We start from the raw sequence: 20506 nt of genomic DNA, 5'->3' as shown, positions 1-20506 counted from the left end.
TGTTGACCTGCGATTACGTGAGGGGTCACTGATAGACAGAATTTTGGGTACGCTTGCCGGAAGCTCGAGATAAATGACACTGTCAGAGTTTGACAGCGGCATTTAACAGCCTCAGGTGGATTGCGATTCCACCCGTGGCTGTTGCGTGCCCATGTCAGCTGTATAGTTCAGCTGACATGTGCCAACAAAGGTGCGGGCTCAGAGTTGGAGCCTGCAAAAAACAAGGGGAGTATGAGTCTGACATTGGTGTACATTTACACCCAATGTCGGAAAGAGGTTAAAGAAGTTTTCCGATGAATAAAGTACATTTTAGTTAATAGATCTATGAATAGAAATATGTTTCATAAGTTTCAAAATTGGATGTTTAAGTAAAAAATGTCTCTGTGCTGATATAAGCTTATGAATCTGCCCCTGCTGTGTACTGTGTGATGGTTGTGTCTGGCAGTGCAGGAACATGGTCTGATCAAACCGCAGCTTCAGGGCAGCGGGGGGGTGGGGGGGGAGACAAAAGAGTATCCAGACAGGACGGTGTGGGATTGCAGCTGATTCTGTGAGGTAAAACATTTCGCTGTCTGTATTTAAAGGGAATCTGTGACCCTAAAAATAGTATATGAGCTAAAGCCACCAGCATCAGGGCTTATCTACAGCATTCTGTAATGCATTCTGTAATGCTGTAGATAAGCCCTCAATGTAACCTGAAAGGTAAGAAAAACAGGTTATATTGTACTCAACCAGGGGCGGTCCCGCTGCGGTCCGGGTCCGATGGGTGTCGCGGTCTGGGTCCGGTGCTTCCTAGCTTCATGCAATGACGTCCTTTTCTTGTCTTCCTGACGTGGATCTGGCGCAGGCGTACATTATCTGCCCTGCTTAGAACAGAGCAAAGTACTGCAGTGCGCAGATCCGCAGCAGGAAGACAAGAAGAGAATGTCATCCTATGAAGATGGGGGGTGCTGGACCCAGACTGCGTCACCCATCGGACCAGACCGCAGCTGGACCGCCCCTGGGTGAGTATAATATAACTTGTTTTTCTTATCTTTCAGGACACATCGGGGGCTTAGCTACAGCATTATAGACAGCTGTAGATAAGCCCATGATGCCAGTGGCCTTAGCTCATATACGATTTTTGGGGTAACAGATTCCCTTTAAGCAATATTTTACCACAAAGAAAGAATCAGCTGTTATCCAATGCTGTCCTGTCTGTATATTATTTTGTGTCCTCTCCTGCCCAAGAGATGCGGTATGATCAGACCATGTTCCTGCACGGTCAGACACAGCCATTACACAGTACACAGCAGGGGCACATTTATAAGATTATCTCAGAGCAGGAAAACTTTTTATAAACACATCCAATTGTGGAACTTATTATTATTCATATATGCATTTATTAAAATATTCCTTAAAATTAATTTTGTTTGTGGGAAAACCTCTTTAATCCCTTTACATTTACGCCCAATGGCGAACTCCCTCCCAGCTCTGGTGGTGACCCCACATCTTTTCCGGTACATGTCAGCTATTTTGAACAGCTTACATGTTCCTCTAACAGCCGCGGGTGGAATCACGATCCACCAGCTGCTGTTAAACTGGTAAACGCAGCTGTCAAACTCTGACATCAATATTTAACTTGCACTTCCAGCAAGCGCGTCGGAATTCCTGCCCATCGGTGACCCCGTCACGTGATCGTGAGTGACTGATGGGTTGATATGACAGCAAGAGGTCTCAAGCAGACCTCTAAGGTTGTCACTGCCGGATTGCTATGAGCACCACCCAGTGGTCGGTGTTCATAGCAAGTGAGCAATTCTACTACATACAGGCGATCTGATCATCGCCTGTATGTAGCAGAGCCGATCGGGTTATGGCAGCGTCTAGTCTCTCATGGAGACTATTAAATCATGCCAAAAGAAAAAAAAATGTTTTTAAATATATTTTAAAAAATGAAAAAAGTATAAACGTTCAAATGACCCCCCTTTTGCCCCATTCAAAATAAAACAATAAAAAAGAATCAAGCATACACATATTTAGTATTGCCAAGTTCAGAATCGCCTGACTTATCAATATAAAAAAGAATTAACCCGATTGCTAAAGAGTGTAGCAAGAAAAAGTCAAAACGCCTAAATTACATTTTTTTGGTCGCCTCTACATTGCAATAAAATATAATAATGGGCAATCAAAAGATCGTAGCTGCACTAAAACGGTATAATTAAAAACGTCAGCTCAGTGTGCAAAAAATAAGCCTTCACCCAACCCCAGATCACATAAAATGGAAACGCTAAAGGTCTCAGAGAATGGCCCAAGTTTTTTGGGAATTTTTTTCACCACTTAAATAAAAAAAAAACTACACATGTGTTTGTGAACTCATAATGACCTGGAGAATCATAATGGCAGTTATAGGATTTTGTGAGAATGGTAAAAAAAAAAAAACCTGTGGGATTGCACTTTTCTGCAATTTCACCACACTTGGAATTTTTTTTCCCCCCATTTTCAAGTACACGACATGGTAAAACCAATGGTGTTGTTCAAGAGAACAACTTGTCCCGCAAACAACAAGTTCTCACATGGCCATATTGACAGAAAAATAAAAACGTTATGCTCTGGTTAGAAGAGGAGCAAAAAATGAAAATGCAAACCCAAAAATACCTCTGGTTGTTAAGGGGTTAAGTTTTCACATACTTTTTTAAATCCTAACTAGTGTTAGAACTAGGGTTAGGGCTAAGGTAAGAGTTAGAGCCAAGGTAAGAGACAGTGCTAGGGAAAGAGGGGGGGCTGTATGGGGCGCAGCTAAAAGGAGGCCCCCACATGACTGCGTTGCCATGGGGAGCAGTGCAGTAGGTTTTTAAAGTAGGAGAAAGGGGGCCTGGGGATTGGTAGAGTAGGATTGGGGGTGTGGATTTATGCAAAAGGGAGGTGGGGGCTTGGGAAAGTGCGGGAAAAGGGGAATCAGTCACCTTAGACGGGCGAAGTGAGTGGACCTGCTGCCACAGCCACTTACCATGTCTACCGTGGACAGCCTGGTCGCTCAGCTTCACCGGGAGGCTAGATCCAGGAGGGCCGGATGGCTGGAGGAGCAGCTCACAGGGCTGCTCGGCGACAGTGGGAGCCAGGACAGCGGGAGCCGGGGCAGCAGAACCAGGCGGACGAGGCCGCCAGAGAGGCTGTCCCCCGACACTACACCGCGCGGCAGGCGCAGGCCGCGGAGCCCCTCCCGGGACCCTGCGGGGGCTGGGGGACGCGGCGGATCCACCTTGCCCGCCCCCCCCTCCAGCAGGAATCCACCTGGCGGCCCTGCCGGCGCGAGGCGGCGTGGTGCTGGGCGAGCAATGCAGATGCGGCAGGACGCCGGCGCTGCACAGGATGCCAGGGCCGCACTTCCGGTGCGGCCTGGCAGAGGGCGCGGCGGCGCCGCAGCACCGAGATCTGCAGCCTCTACCCGCCGGGGAGCATCTCCCGCGGTGTCGGCGACGCGAGCGACGGGGCGGAGGAGGAGCCCAGCGGCGGCGGCAGCATCCACGAGGCAGGAGCCGGGGAGTATTGCGGCGGGTGCACCCGGATCCCATCCTCCCAGTGCACCTGGCTCTGCGACAGGACGGCAGAGCAGATTATCGTGCAGGACAGCGGCGGCATCACGGCAGGGAGCGGGTCGCGGTCGCGCCGCAGGAGCGGCGTCCAGAGGAGACAGTCCAGCGTCAGGAAACAGAGGACTCACAGAGCCGGACAGATCCAGATCCAGCAGAAGGTCGAGGGACCGGTCGCCTTCGCCAGTCTCGGTCCCGCCTGGTGACGTGGAGGCCAGGGGCGCGGGCCTGGGGCAGATGAGCGGCAGCGACGATTCCGGGAACGAACATCGCGACGAAAGGGACCGGCAGGATTCAGGAAGCACGGCTGGTGGGGACACAGCACCTGCGCAGCCACGTGAGTATATGTCCAGTCTTTTTCCAGTGCTGGGTGTTTCGGGTGTAGTAGAGCGGGGTGGGGGCAGTAATGAGGTTCCAGGTGTTAGAGAGCTTTTAGCGGGTATGTCGCAGATTTTGCGTAGATTGGATGGGGACGGGGGTAATTCAGTTGCTAATAGTGTGGGATCGTCGCCCGCTGGGGCCTGGGTGTCGGTGGTTGGGGGTATAGCAGGGGGTTCGAGCGAGATTGCGAGCTCGGGTAGTGGGCCGCCTGTTTCTGTGGCGGGGGTGTCGGTGTCAGTTCAAACGGAAACGGGAAAAGGTGATACCATTAAGTTAGACGATAGGGCAAAAGGCGAGGTCTATGTGTGTTTTGAGGGTCCGCTGGGGGCCCATTTGAAGAAGGACGTGAAGGAAAGGATTTGGAAAGACGAATACGTAGAGATTTTCTCTCTCCTTCCTTTAGAAAAATTTAATTTGGATAAAGGAAAGAAAGACGACAACAAAAAGGAGGAGGAAGAAAAGAGGCGTTGGCGCCTTATTCCTCAGATGTTCGTTAACTGGCAGCAGGCCTTTGCCATTCTAGCGAGTGTTATAGGGGAGAAATTCCCCGAGAATTGCTCAGGCCTGTTTTGTTATTTGGATGCTATTGGAGAAGCGCATCGTACCTACGGGGGCCAGGCTTGGCTGGGATACGATGAACAGTTCAGGCAGCGAAAAGCGGTGAGGCCGGAGATAAGGTGGGACCAAAAAGACATCGGATGGTGGTTGAAGGTGATGGCTCCGGTGCGATATGGGCAGTCCTTTCAGGGGGGAGGGGGGTTAGCAGTCTGCAGTCAGGACAAGGCGGAGGACACGGGTCTCAGGGTGCAAAGGAAAAAACTGGGACATGCTGGCAGTTTAATGAGGGCCAGTGCAAGTATTGCACCACCTGTAAATTTAAACACGTGTGCTCCCACTGCAACGGGGCCTCTCACAGAGCCGCTAAATGTTTCAAGAAATCACGGGGTAAGCCATCAGTGGGTGGCGGTCAAGGGGGTGACTCCGGTGAGGGTTCAAAAGATGGCCCCCTATCTAAGTAGATACCCGGATGTTAAAAAGGCGGAGGTTATTAGGGACGGTTTTCTTGAGGGGTTTAAGATCCCTCACCCAACGCACGTGGTTCCTTTTTCTACAAAAAATTTGAGATCAGCTAGCTTGCATTCGGAGGTTGTTTCGGCTAAATTGGCAAAAGAGGTTGAACTGGGAAGAATGGCGGGGCCGTTTAGTTCATTGCCCATGGCTGGCGTAATTGTTTCCCCGCTTGGGGTGGTGCCCAAGAAGGAGTCGAACAAGTTCCGGTTAATTCAGCATCTGTCGTATCCCAAAGGATCCTCAGGTAATGATGGGATTGCGGAGGAGTTGGGCTCCGTTGTTTACACATCGTTTGATGCGGCTGTTCGGTGGGTGCGAAAGTACGGGCCTGGGGCATTGTTGGCAAAAACGGACATCGAGTCGGCCTTTAGGCTCTTGCCGGTGCATCCGCAGAGCATTCCTTTGTTAGGTTGTTGGTGGGAGGGTGGTTTTTACTTGGATAGGTGTTTGCCTATGGGATGTTCGATTTCTTGTGCATTGTTTGAGACTTTCAGTACCTTTTTGGAGTGGGTAGTGAGAGACATATCGGCCGTTCCTTCTGTCATTCACTACTTGGATGACTTTCTGTTTGTTGGTCCACCGGATTCGGCAGTGTGTGGTCATCTACTTGGTACCATGGAATGGGTGGCCGGACAGTTTGGGGTTCCTTTGGCACAGGATAAAACTGAGGGCCCCTGCAAGGTCCTGAGTTTCTTAGGGATTCTCATTGATTCTGAAAAAATAGAGTGTAGGTTGCCGGATGATAAGTTGGTGTTGCTTAAGCAAGAGGTGAGTCGGATTGGAAAATTGCGGAAGACTTCTTTGAAGGAGTTGCAGTCGTTGCTGGGCCGCCTGAATTTTGCTTGTCGTATTATGCCAATGGGCAGGATATTTTGCCGCAGATTGTCCAGGGCGACGGCTGGAGTCCGGTCGGCTCATCATTTTATCCGTTTCGGTAGAGAGCATAAGGATGACCTTCTTGTTTGGCAACGTTTTTTGGAAGGCTATAACGGCAGGCCGCTTATTCAGCAGGAGGATCTGAATGGTTTTGATTGCGAGATCTACACAGACGCAGCGGGTGGAGTTGGTTATGGGGCCTACTGTGGAGGAAAATGGAGCGTCGGGGTGTGGCCAGAGGATTGGCGAAAGAAGAGGCTTACCAAGAATTTAGCATTGTTGGAGTTGTTCCCGATTGTGGTGTCGGTGTTTGTTTGGGGTGACAGTTTTCGTGACCGGCGAATACGTTTTCATTGCGATAACTCGAGCGTGGTGTCCGTGATCAACAGCCTATCTTCTTCCTCCCCCCAGTAATTAGGCTGGTCAGGGAGTTGGTCTTGAGATGCTTGGATTTGAATGCATGGATTTCGGCGGTGCACGGAGTTCAGAACAATATAGCTGACGCCTTGTCTCGTTTGCAGTGGGACCGATTCCAGGAATTGGCTCCAGATTCGGAGGCGGCAGGAGCAGCATGTCCTTTGCATCTGTGGCAGGTGGTTACGGAAGGGGAGGCCGATTGATCCAAGCTTCGGTGTCAAACAGGACATGGTCAAATTATGCGGCGTCATGGGCCATGTGGGAAAGTTGGTTGTTTCAATGCGGCTCGGCTGAGTCAGATAGCGATAGGGCAATGGCGTTATTGGCACTGGTAGGTAAGGTCGTGGAGTGGGGTTGGTCCGTGTCTAGGTTAAACAAGTTTATAGCAGGTTTAGCTTTTGGTTTTCAGTTGCAAGGATTGAGGGACGTCACAAAGGACTTTGTTATACGGCAGGCGTTGAAGGGTTTTCGTAAGGGTAATTCGACTTTTGATAAACGTAGGCCCATTTCTTTTGCGATGTTGCAGCGGTTAGGGGAGGCCTTGGGTGTCATTTGTTCATCTCAGTTCGAGATGGTACTGTTTCGGTTGGCCTTTTCTTTAGCGTTTTTTGGTGCTTTGCATCTGGGTCAATTGGTTTCCCCGAGCAAGGACAGGTCGGGTGGTCTTTTGGCGGAAGATGTAGTTTTTTGGGACGGGGGAGTCGCTTTTTGGATAAGGCGTTCAAAGACGGATCAGCTAGGTAGGGGAAAGAAAGTAGTGCTAGGAAGGGTGGCGGGTAGCGGGATGTGTCCGCAACGCTGTTTAGAGGCATATTGGAATTTGTCATCGGTCAGGTCAGGCCCTCTGTTGCAACACCAAGAAGGGGATTTCTTGTCACGTTTCCAGTTTGTAGTCATTTTGAAGAAGGGCTTGGGTTTACTGGGTGTTAACCTGGAAAATTTCGGCTCGCACTCTTTTAGGATTGGGGCCGCGTCCGAGGCCGATGGTTTGGGCCTCGGGCCGGAGGTGATCAAGAAAATAGGCAGGTGGAGTTCTAATCGTTACCTGTCTTATGTGCGGCATTAAATTAACAATGCTGGAGGGGGAAGTGCGTTTTTTGCGGATTGTTAATTGTGGTTGTCTTTTCCAGGTCCTGCCCCCTTTTTGGCGTGGATTGTAGGACACTCTTCCGTATATTGGGGCGCTCTCCGGGCCGATGCGCGCGCGAATGGTAGGCAACTGGGTTTCGGCCGGGAGGCAGTGATCATCCGTTGGATGGGGACTCGTGGTATGTCGTGGCGTAGCTTCTTGCCGGAATTCTCCCGCGCCACCCGTTTGGATCGCCCCCCGGACATTCTAGTGGTTCACTTGGGGGGTAACGATTTGGGGGCAAAACCGGTGAGGGAACTCATTCGGGATATCCGGTACGACTTGTTGAGGCTGTGGGTATCTTTTCCCGGTATGCTGACGGTGTGGTCGGACATTGTGCCACGGAAGACGTGGCAGGAGGCCCGTTCCCATAAAGGGATTAACAGAGCCAGGGTAAAATTGAACAGGATGGTGGCGAGTTTTGTGTCCCGGAATGGGGGTATTGCCGTGAGACATTTCGAGCTAGAGGCCGGGGTTGGTAATTTCTGGAGGGATGATGGAGTGCATCTTAACGAGATCGGGATGGATTTATGGGCGCTCGGTCTACAAGAAGGAGTAGAAAGAGCTTTGGCGGTGGTGGGGCACTCACGAGCCTGAGGTGGTCAGGGCTGTTCGTGTGTGGCGGGGGGTGGGGTTCTTGGACTTGGTGATGATGCTTATAGGGTTGATCTGGCTTTTGGTACGGGCTCTGGACGGGGTGTTTACCTCAGGAGCTTTGTGGTTGGTTTGTCCGAAATGGGTTACATGGTGCCCTCGAGCTGGTGGTTACAGCTGAGGGTAAATACGTGTTTTTTGGTTAAAATTTTGGGTAGGCTCTCTGCCTATTATGAGCCAGATTTTTTAGCTCCAAGAGCCCCCCCCTCGAGGTTTTATATTTACTGTTTACATGTTGTTATTTATGTATTTGTTTGTTAATAAAATGGCCGCTGTGGCCAAATTATCCAAAAAGAAATTAACGTGGTGGTGTGTTTTCTTGGGTAATAAACGGAAGGGTTTAAGAGGGTGCAGGGTAGTTGGGGGTGGGGGATGCCTTACGGAAAGGATCCTTTATTGGCCATACGCGGTCATGGGGTAAGTGTACAGCTGCGTTAATAAAATATTTTCATTTTACACAAAATTGTGAAAAAAAGTATGAAACAATATTATGTATAAATAAGTATAACTTTTTATTTTAAAATGTTATATCAGATTTCAGCATAAAATAACTAAAAGGTTAAAGGGCTATTTCTGAAAACACTACATACAGTATGTCCTTGGATGACAAAGTATTCAATACATAATTGATGGAAAGGACTTAATTAGTGCTATTGGCACACAAGTTAGGGGACGCAAAATGCTGGATTGGAATCAAAGGTAATATATTTTGTTGATATGTCACGTCAAATCTTATAAATACATTTTGGAAATGTAACAGTAACTTGGGACCTCTGCAACCTCCATATAATTAATTTTCTTTACCTGGGCAAAGAGTGAGCTTGGTGCCCACTAAAGTATCTCCTATCATAGCCACATATGAATATAGCAGCTAAAAATAATTTAGAACTCAAATGTCCTTTTTTATTGCTTTGTGTCATTGCTAATTTTAGCTTTTGGTTTCTTTTAACCAATTAAGAGCATGTGTCAGTGATTGGCCTGGTGAACCGCTCCGTAGAACTCTCCGCCTACCGCCACTTCCCACTTCCTGTTAAAGAAACTATATGGAAGTTTACATCTGGAGGCGGCACAGTTAAAGTGGCAGAGGCTGGGAATAATTCATTCTTGACATACAGCGACCAATTCAAGAACCGTGTTGAAGCTTCCCATAATGGAACAATCATTACCATCCGACATCTGAGCTTAAAAGATGCCGGGGAATACTGTGCAGAGATCGTGCTTACCAGCAAAGTTATCCTCAAGTCGATCTTTACCCTCGCTGTGTACGGTAAGTTTATCTGTCCGGTTATCCATCTTATGAGCTAGAACCAATCCCAGAAACATGAATATGTCAAGAAATTACATCGTTTGAATATTAACCCATAGCAGCTGGCAAATTTTCCAGAATTTTACTAATACTTTATTGGCGTTTATGTGTCATTTTGGTCTCTTTATTGTATGTAATCAGTGTTGCATCTCTTTCATTATAGATCCCATTCCCACTCCGGCAATAAAGATGGAATGGATGGAATATAGTGGGGACCGATGTAACGTCACACTCCATTGTTCGGCTCCATCTCATAAACCAGCTTTGTTTTATACTTGGAGATACAGATACCAGGACATAGAGTATAATCTGTATAGTAATGGAAGCACCATCCAGATAACACTAACCCCAGCTCACCAGGACATGGAGTTCCTGTGTATAGTCCAGAGCCCGGCAGACCAGAAAAATGTCTCTGTCCATCTAGGATGGTTTTGTGGGATGGCTAATATGATGAAAAACAGAGGTGACGTAAGACCTTTCTCTACATACATGTGTAAAGAATAAATGTCGGTATGTATAGGCTTCATCCATAAAATAACATCATAGAGTCAGCAAAGTGGCAGGAGAATGTCTTGTGATAAATTGTGGCAGGGTAACTAATAATGCCAATAGAATTTGCCTAAATACATCATATATGTAACTGAGTTAACTATTATTTATCTAGAATCCTCAACATTGAAATTGCAACACCAAGGAGGACAAGCCAAAAGGTGATATTAAGATATGAAAATAATCAAATAAAAGCTAGATTGAAATAACATTTTGTAGCCACAAGAAGCTTAAAAAATTGGATCAAGTCTTGTAGGTTGAATGTATGACGCCTCTTGTTCGCTATTGTTCTAGTTATTGAAAATTGTCTCAAACTGGAAGGGACAGAATCTTTGAACAGACAGACCTTGGTTTATCCAACTTGCAGATTGCCAAGATGTCAACAATGGTCAATGTCATGCGTTCCCATGGATGGGAGTACAATGGCAAACTGGAATGAAAGTAAGAGATTCACAGATGCGAAACGCTGCAGGGACGGTGACACAGGGTCCTACTTCGGTATCACACAAGCAAGAGAGCTAGAGATGAGTGAACTGTCCCAAGAAGCTTTATTACATGCAAACCAAAAGGTCCACAGAACAATCAACCACACAGAGGATAAAATAATCCAGGAACACGCATACAGTTCGGGATTAATGCCCCTGGAGATGAGAGTCACAATCTTCTATTTAGAGATCGATATGACAATGCGGCTCCAGATACTTTTCAGTATTGGGCTCCTCCAGCAGTAGTTTCCAGGGTATTCAGAGTTTCTCCAAGTCTCTCTTGGGTGCTGGCCTTAGCATGAGCATCCCACAAAGAATCTATCTTATTGTTCTGTCTGTCCTCCTTAGGCCCCGTCTTTATAGCCAGTGGTAGGCAGACTGGTTGGAAGGTTTTCAGGCCCCTCAAGACCTGGGAACAGTGCCTTAGAGATCAAGGCACTACATCGGTGATTTGCTGCATTTGGAGAGCAGAGGGGTCATGAATGTTCAGTCAGGAAAAGTCATCAAGATGCATGGACACATTCAGGCTGCAGATTGAAACTGAGCTAATCCAATTATCTTATCTTTTGTAAAGTAATAGACTGGGAATACACAGAATGATACAGAGCAACAAGACAACACTCCTAAAATCATTAAAAATATGAACATAGACAGAATGATACCCCATACACCATATCACACCACCACAGACAGATCATCAGATTAGAATAATGGTGCATAGTGAGTGATCCATTCTGTACTGCAAGAAATAAAACCTCATATACCAAATCTATGGCATTACACAATGTCTACACAAACCATCAGAAGGCATCTGCACGACATTGGACTACGAACTAGATGTCCAGATACAGGAGTCCATTGACCTCATGCCACCGATCTCAAAGGCTCTAATTGTAGTAGGTCCTACTCCTGAGATTATGGTGGCAAAATATACTGTAGCCAGAACCCTCTAGTCTTCATTCCAGATGCAATAACAGCTTGGAGGTACACTGATTGTGGTGATTCCAGAAGCTTGGTGTTGCAGTTTCGATGTTGAGGAGTATCTCTATCTATCTACACTTCTCCACTCTATTTATTAGTAAATCTTAACAACATTCAAGTGAATGGACCCAAGCTGTAATTCCAGACACTGCTAGGAGTAGGGTGGTTTACAGTTAAGACTATCATTTCTAATCTCTGATACCATATGTTACCTCTGCATGTGCCTGGATCTCCTTTCTTCTTAGCTTATTCTTAGGTCTCTCCTTTACTTTAAGCTCCAGAATCTTTACAAATCTATCATTATATCTTGCCTCCAGGATGTTATTTGTATCTGAGGTCCGGACTAATCGTAGCTTTCCTGCTCATCTCCCTGTTCTTCATATGCCTGTCTCGCTGTTATCAGTAATACACAGGTAACTCTTTATATGACCAATGACAATTATCAGAACAATGAAAATGATGGTTCTCCGATATTCTGCGGATAGATCAAAAAATTGATTGGCAATATTAAAGGGAACCTGTCACCAGGTTTGATTTCTTGCTTCGTGTGGATGACGCGTCCCTGCATGATGCACACAGGCTCCCTGACATCGCAGTCCTGCACAGGTATACAGTGAGGAAAAAAAGTATTTAGTTAGCCACCAACTGTTGTACAGGTTCTCCCACTTAACAAGAGAGGCCTGTAATTGACATCATATGTAGACCACAACTATGAGAGTCAAAATAAAAAAACAAATCCAGAAAATCACCTTGTCTGATTTGGCAAGATTTATTTTGCAAATTATGATGGAAAATATGTATTTGGTCATTAACAAAAGTTCATCTCAATATTTTGTTATATATCCTTTGTTGCCAATGACAGAGGTCAAACATTTTCTTTTTTTCTTTCAGTCTTCACAAGGTTGGCACACACTGTTGGTGGTATGTTGGCACATTGCTACATGCAGATCTCCCCTAGAGCAGGGATGTTTTTCCGACCTGTCGCTGGGCAACATGGACTTTCAACTCCCTCCAAAAGGTTTTCTATGGGGTTGAGATCTGGAGACTGGCTAGGTCACTCCAGGACCTTCATATGCTTCTTACGAAGCCACTACTTCATTGCCCTGGTGTTGTGCTTGGGATCATTATCATGTTGAAAGACCCATCCACGTTTCATCTTCAATGCTCTTGCTGATTGCACTCAAAATCTCACGATACATGGCTCCATTCATTCTTTCATGTACACAGATCAGTCGTCCTGATCCCTTTGCAGAGAAACAGCCCCAATGCATGATGTTGCCACGCCCATGCTTCACGGTAGATATGGTGTTCTTTGGGTGCAACTAAGCTTTCTGTCTCCTTCAAACACTGCGAGTTTTGTTTCTACCAAACAGTTCTACTTTGGTTTCATCAGACCATATGACATTCTCCCAATACTGTTCTGGATAATCCAAATGCTCTCTAGCAAACTTCAGAATGGCTCAGATATGTACTGGCTTAAGCAGGGGACATGTCTGGCGCTACAGGATCTGAGTCCCTGGCGGCGTAGTGTGTTACTGATAGTAGCTTCTGTTACGGTGGTCCCAGCTCTATGCAGGTCATTCACTAGGTCCCCCATGTGGTTCTGGGATTTTTGCTCACCATTCTTGTGATCATTTTGACCCCACTGGGTAAGATCTTGTATGAAACCCCAGACCGATGGAGATTATCAGTGGTCTTGTAAGTATTCCATTTTCTTATTATTGCTCCCACAGTTGATTGTATCCCACCCAACTGTTGCATATTGCAGATTCAGCCTTCCCATCCTGGTGCATGGCTTACAATTTTGTTTCTGGTGTCCTCTGACAGCTCTTTGGTATTCACCATAGTGGAGTTTGGAGTGTGACTGTTTGAGGTTGTGGACGTGTGTCTTTTATACTGATAACAAGTTCAACCAGGTGCCATTACTACTGGTAATGAGTGAAGGACAAAGGATCCTCTTAAAGAAGAGCTTACAGGTCTGTGAGAGCCTGAAATCTTGCATGTTTTAGGTGACCACTACTTATTTTCCACCATAATTTGCAAAATACAACTTGCCAAATCAGACATAGGGATTTTCTGGATTTGTTTTTTTCATTTTGACTCTCATAGTTGTGGTCTACCTATGATGTCAATTACAGGCCTCTCTCATATTTTTAAGTGGGAGAACTTACACAATTGGTGGCTGACTACATACTTTTTTTCCCCAGTGTACTTTACTCTGACCTTTTTTCAGCGCCTTCGCACTGCAGTACTTTCCTCTGCCCTCAACAGGGCAGAGAAGTATGCCTGCGCAGGAGTGTAGTGCCAAGTCCACACGATTTTTTTTTTCAGAATAAATGTTTATCTCAAAATAGAGCCAACCGCGCTGGGCAGTAACATCTATCTGCGATTTGATAGATGCTACTGCGCAGACACCGCCATTTTGCTAAACAAAATAAAATTGTCTCCACCAAGATGGCCCCGCCGGCGCCCACACAGTAGCATACATTGGATCTGCAAACACTTTTTCATCCAAATATAGATGAGTAATTGAATTGAGATAAATTTTGGAATGCTTTTTTTTAGGGTTTTATACCACCAAACTTTACCCCAGAGCACGTAATAGTCTATCGATGAGTAATTTAATCCAGTTTTACATTCCACTGTACAGTAACAATAACTCTGTTTAATTGTATGAATGACCAACTGAATCCAGAAAAATGTATTCAACGTAAATATTTTTGAAAATGTAGTTAACGTACTTCTACACTCATAAAGGCTTTACAGAAAGTGCAAAGCTAGGAAAAAATTATTAGGAGGGTCTTCCATTCAAAGTTGAAGGTATCAAGTGAAGTGCTTCATAAAAAACATTTACTATTTAGTGTAGTTGATGTACTACCACACTCATAAAAGCTTTGCACAAACTGCAAAGTCAGGAAAACATTATAACGAGAGTTATCCATAAACCATTGAAGGCCACAATTGGAGGGCCTCATTTAAATATTGAACATTAAAAGCAGTTTATGTGCTGCTGTCATCTGGTGGGGGGAAAAGTGGATGTTAATCCAGGCTTTGTTTATTTTTATCAAAATGAGTCTGTCAACAATCAAGCAAAAGCACCTGTCTCTTATGACCCCCCCGCCCGGTAGCACTAAAAACCCATTCAGACATGACGCTAGAGGCAGGACAGGACAATGGCTCCAAGACATAGAGGGACAGCTCATGCTAGGTGTCCAATTTTGAGACCCAATACTTTAATATTGCATGGAAATTACGGAGTATGCTGGTTTGGTCGGTCAAGTATTGCTTGACCATCTTTAAAAACTTTTCTCTCCTTGTCAAAAATACCCAGTCATCAGGACCTGGATGCTGGGATGGTGTCATGAAATTGGCTCATTACCCCTGCCTCTGCTGTATGTTTACCTCTCCCATTGATTGGACAAGGAGGAAGCTTGCCCCCTACCATTAGCATTGTGTGATGAGAATTTTTTCAACATGTTTTCAACAATCTCCTTCTGGTATAGCAACATTTTAGAATACCTCTCTGCCTCAATAAGGAAAGATTCAAAGTTCTCCTTGTAGCGAGGGTCTGGCAGACAGAACAACCAGTACACTTTTTGGCCAAGATAAATATAACACAAGGGTCACGGGAAAGGCAGCAGTAAGTAAAGTTGGCCATATGTGCCAAGCTCACTACATCCAACATTTCCTGTCTCCACCATGATGACCACTTTCCTTCTCCTCTTTTTTCTCTTCCTCCTCTCTCACATTTTCAACCCATTCTTGTAGGAGAGATGGGAAGAAGGTTGTATGGGTACTATCATGTGCTAGCTACTGTTACTCCTCCTCCTCAGTCTCAGCCTCCCCATTGTTACCCAATCCGCGCTGAGCAGATGAAATGAGGATGGGCTGGGTAGTATCTCCCAGTCTCATGTCTTCCTCCATCGCCACCTAGTCCTTCATGTTTAATTATGATTAGCAACTGTTTAAGAAGGCACAGAAGCGGGATAGTTGCACTGCCTATGGCATCAACACTGCTCACCATCTTTGTGGAGTCCACAAAGTCTTGGAGAACTCCACAAATATTAGACATCCATGCCCACGCTTCAGTTGTTATGTGAGCAGGCTGACCAGAATGCCCACAGCATGTTGGAGCTCGTATTCCACAACTGCCCTCTACTGTTTACAAACCCTTGCCAGCATGTGCAGAGTTAAGTTCCAGTGTGTGGTATTGTTGCACCCCAGTAGGTGAGCTGGCACTTGCATGCGCTACTGCAGCACTGTCACAGTGGCAGCAGCTGTAGCTGACTTGCGTAAATAGGCGCTGACATGGCTTACCTTGATCAGAAGCTCTATCAAATCTGGGTAGGTTTTGAATACCTTCTGAACTACCAGCAGTAAAACAAAAAAATGACTAAGAATTTTTTGGCAGCTGCTAGTGATGATCGAGCAGTGAACTGCTCGAGTGCTTGGTACTCGAATCGAGCAGGTCGGACGCTTGGACAGGCTTAACTTGAGTAACAGATATAATGGAAGTCAATGAGAAACTCAAGCATTTTTCCAGAAGTCTCTAACAAGAGAGTTGGGGGGGGGGGGAATTGCTGAAATTTTAATGGAAACTGTGGTCAAGTGGCATGGGAACAACATGGGTAAGATGCCCGGATGCATCGCTGACTCCCAGGTCACTGCTGGGAACAAATGTTACAGAGTGTAGGGGGATCTACAGGTTGAGAACACTTACCCCTGTTGGTCTAAATGAAAATCTGTGGTTTTGGATCTTTCTTAGGGATAACTCTATATTATAATTTTGATTGTAATTTTATTGTTTTAGTTCATTTTAATATTCTATTTACTTCTCTGCTTTTCATAGAACTTTCATCATACAATGATATCTCAAACAAAAAGCAGCAACGTATGGTATCGATTTGGGATAACTACTCAATTACCAACCAATGACAAACATGAGAAATTGGACGGTTGTGAAAATATTCAGAAGACCGTGATTCCCTGAAATTCCTGGACAACTATTTGGCAAACCAGAAACAGCAAGAAGAAGGAGATTTGTATCATTATGGACATTTTTATACCAACTATATTCTTCTTAGTATTGTTTATTTCTCCCCAGGATAAGGAGACAAGGATTTAACTTTTATTATTGGTGAGAACACAATTTACAGGTAGTAACTATGTTTAGTTAAAAATTAGTCATCTTTAAATTTGTTCTTATGGGGTAGATATTGATGACTTAATATATAACATCAAATTTTGTAGGGATACTTTGATTTCTTTTTCCCACATAAACATAGTCATTATAAGTTGTTAATACTTTAATATTTAACATTGGTATTACTGACACTTACTAGTTCATAATTATCCTAGATTATGCACTCTTTCATAGACACCTTTTCAAACATCTTTTTTTTATCTAACAAGGATAGAAAATATGGTCCTCCGTAAAGCGCTGATAAATAATTGTGTGCTTTCTTTTATAATAATTGATTATAATTACGTATATGGATTTTTTTTTGCACTTACCATTTTGGGTTTTCATAATACTAATATACCATGGTATAATTTCATAATTTTTCATTATTGTCTTTCCCCCTTACCTCCCTTTCCCTACATCTCCTTCCCTTCTTTCACCAATACCACACTAACTGAATGTGAACTACATTTTTTCCACTACCTACACTTCTCACATAGGCACTTCAGTATTCAATGACACACATTTTTTTCTTGATATGTGTACTAGTTTCACATGTCTCAATTAGGATATTCATTAGTAAAAAAAACACGGGAGACCCAGTTTATAACACTATCTTTTAACACATAATCTTTTACCATTTTGGCATCCCCTTATTTAATCACAGATTTTCAAATCCAATAGGTCACACATATATAGTGTGTGAGTATTAAGACAATCGTAAATAAGCATCTGTCTTCTCTAATTTTTCCATCCTCCACCTTTTTCTCCATAATATTGTCATCATTCTTCTCTCACATACTTCTTATCCCAAGTTTTTCTTTTTGATGTGGGTTTTCTTCCACTGATGCTAGAAGAAAGGAATGACAGGGTGAAATCCAAATTAGTACTATACTTGCCGCAGGTGTTGGTGCACATGTGCTTCTATGCAGTTCTCACAGACCTCCCCCGGAAAGTAACATAGCAACCACATGCATCTAAATGCTTGCGTTTCACTGCGCACCAGAGGGAGATCACTTCCTGGTGAGACAGACAGGAGCGCTATATGACAACAGCATGACCTCAGGGATCATTAATCATTAGATAGCAGCCCGCTGACATGTTTATATGTTATTGGCTGATGTGTGGATGTAACATAGTGCTAACCCCCAACTTGGATACTCCCCCAGGAAGAAGAAACCATAGCGAAACGCGCGTCGGGGTTTGCGGCACATACCATACCTGACCTGCCATTGGCTCCACAAGGTTCATATGCCGCCACACATGTAAGATTATACTATTTAGTGTTTGGACTTAACTTTATAGGAGGCGATGGTGTGCAGATTTGACTGGCAACTTAAAGGTTTATCATGGAGTGATTTTTTAGAAGTTGAACATCTACGCACAAGTCTAGCATTGAACCACTCTACCTACATAGGATCATGTAGAGCCCAGTATATCTGTGTATCAGTACACTGTATCTGACATTTTGCTTTCATTTTTTTGTGATGGGCAATCACAGGACAACATTATTAGGCAATGCTAACTAGATATATACAATTTAAGGCAATTTTTGTTACAACTTAAAGGATATATATATATATATATATTTGTACATAACATTTCTTTTATACACATAGCACATATGTACAAAAAAAGAGGTATATGTAACTTTATTTACAAAAAGGAAGTATATATAACTTTATTTACAAAAAAGGAAGTATATGTAACTATTTACAAAAAAGGAAGTATATGTAACTTTTTGCTGGTCTTGCAGATAGTCAGCTCTATGAATGTCCCTTTTAGGTGCTCTTTGTTCTGTGACATATTGTTTTAATGTATTTATTATTCATGAATTTTTCAATAAACTTTTGAAGTTTTATTATGACATAAATCATTTCTTTGTCTGTCCTGTTGAGAAGTTCACAGACGTTAAGAGTATATATAGAATTTTAAGTACTAAGGTTTTTTGTCTTGGACAAACATTGACTAATGAGAACAATGTTGTCTTTAGAGATTGACAATAAAAGATACAAAACTGAAGAAAAAAATGGATTTTACAGGAAAAAATGTTAGGAAACAATCTTTCCTGTATAGTGACTTGAATATATAACGCAAAATTAAAAAGAGAAAAAACAACAACAAAAAACTGACTTCCTCCTCCCCCTCATGTTTAGTGCATGCATGATCAGCAACTTTCTCTGTCAGTGCAGCAATGACAGTTTTCAACGCATACGGGTGCTATGCTGCTGCATCTCCATGCTATACAAGCGATCAGCCTGCAAAACAAATGACAGTGGGACAAAATAAAAAAGTTTCAAAAGTAAATAAATATATAATTGTAAAAATATTTTAAGATAAATAAAAAATAATTAAAATATCAAAAGATATTGTACCCATAAATAAATAGTTGTAGGAAAAAAATTATAAAAAATAAAAGTACACATATTTGGTATCGCTGCTTTCGGAATGACCCGACCTATAAAACTGTCCCACTAATTAATCCCTTTAGTGAACATCATAAAAAAATAAAAAGCAAGGAAAAAAAAATTCTTTATCTTCACACTGCCGCACAGAAAGTGGAATGAAACGCGTTCAAAAAGACGGATAAAAATAAACATGTATCGATGAAAACGCCATCTTGTCCCGCAAAAAACAAACCGCCATACAGCTCCATCAGTGGAATAATAAAAAAATTATAGCTTTCAGAATAAAGCAAAAATAATTATTTTTTCTATAAACCAGTTTTTATTTTGTAAAAGCACCAAAACTTAAAAGAGCAATATAAATGCGGTATCACTGTAACAGTACTAACCTGAAGAATAAAACTGCCTTATCAATTTTACCACATGCGGAATGACATAAACCCCTCAAAAAATAATTCCTGAATTGCTAGTTTTTTTTCATTCAGCCTCCCAAAAATCGCAATAGAAAGCGATCAAATAGTACCAATAAAAACAACTCGTTCTGCAAAAAACAAAACTTCACATGACTCTGTGGGCCAAAATATGAAAAAATTTTAGCTCTCAAAATATGGTGATGCTTTTGCAATAAAAAGTGTCTTTTAGGGAGTGACAGCAGCCAAACATAAAAACCCGATATAAATCTGGTATCGCTGTAGTTGCACCGACCCAAAGAATAAAGCCACCTATTCACTTATACCACGTGAGGAACGGCATAAAAAATAAGTAAAAACAATTCTTCACATGCTGTTGATTTTTTCATTCTGCCTCTCAAAGATCGCAGTAAGGCCCGGCGCACTTTATCCTTTGCTCTGCGCTGAGCACTTGCATCGGGGTTTCCGTGTAAAACTCTGAAATACGTGATTCAGATGGAACCTCTGGCAATAGATTCCCTATAATGAGGCAGATAGAGGCATTGTGAATGATATAGGACTTGTGATCTGGCAGTGTCCATCCTCTTAGGATTGCATAAAAATGCCGTTGGCCACAGTTTTGCGTGTTTCTGAAAAGAAGGACATCGCTGAACAGAGGTCAGACTTAGTCCAGAGTAACTCTGCTGCCTCATTATGGTGAATGGATCCCCTCAGGGTTTCATCTGAATCATGTTACTCAGAGATTTAGATGGAACCCCCAAAGTAAGTGCTCAGTGTAGAGCCCCGGATAAATATTATCTCAAACGTTATGTAAAATGTTCCCAATAAAAGCTTCAACTTACAAAAAAGCAAGACCCCACTCAGGTCTTCCACATTACTGGTAATACAAAGGCTCTGGAAAAGTGAAATGGCTCCTCACCCTCCAAAAGAAATTCAGCAAATTCTACGCTCCCTAATCCATATACCCCCACCCTTCTGAGCCCCAGTGTACCTAAACCACATATATGGTCCACATGTTTGGCATTTCTGAAGTGATGAGAGCTCACCTAAGTTAGGGGTGCATGTCTCCAGAAGTACGGGCTGGGAATAAC

At 43.8% G+C, this 20506-nt stretch overlaps 1 protein-coding gene across 1 annotated transcript in view; it reads left to right on the top strand.

The window, feature by feature from the left end:
* The window catches only part of LOC138638843 (CD48 antigen-like), a 32512-nt gene extending 14085 nt beyond the window's left edge, over positions 1 to 18427 (top strand). Inside the window, exons 2-5 of the mRNA XM_069728505.1 lie at positions 9056 to 9364; positions 9567 to 9866; positions 11736 to 11831; positions 16268 to 18427. Coding sequence (XP_069584606.1) covers positions 9056 to 9364; positions 9567 to 9866; positions 11736 to 11824 — 698 coding nt within the window. The 3' untranslated portion in view covers positions 11825 to 11831; positions 16268 to 18427. The remainder of the gene's footprint in view (positions 1 to 9055; positions 9365 to 9566; positions 9867 to 11735; positions 11832 to 16267) is intronic.
* The last annotated feature ends 2079 nt before the right edge of the window (positions 18428 to 20506 follow it).

The sequence above is a fragment of the Ranitomeya imitator genome, chromosome 1 (genome assembly GCF_032444005.1).
Source record: "Ranitomeya imitator isolate aRanImi1 chromosome 1, aRanImi1.pri, whole genome shotgun sequence".
NCBI lineage: Eukaryota > Metazoa > Chordata > Amphibia > Anura > Dendrobatidae > Ranitomeya > Ranitomeya imitator.
Note: the sequence above shows the minus strand (reverse complement) of the source record. Positions and strands in the feature narration are given on the sequence as shown.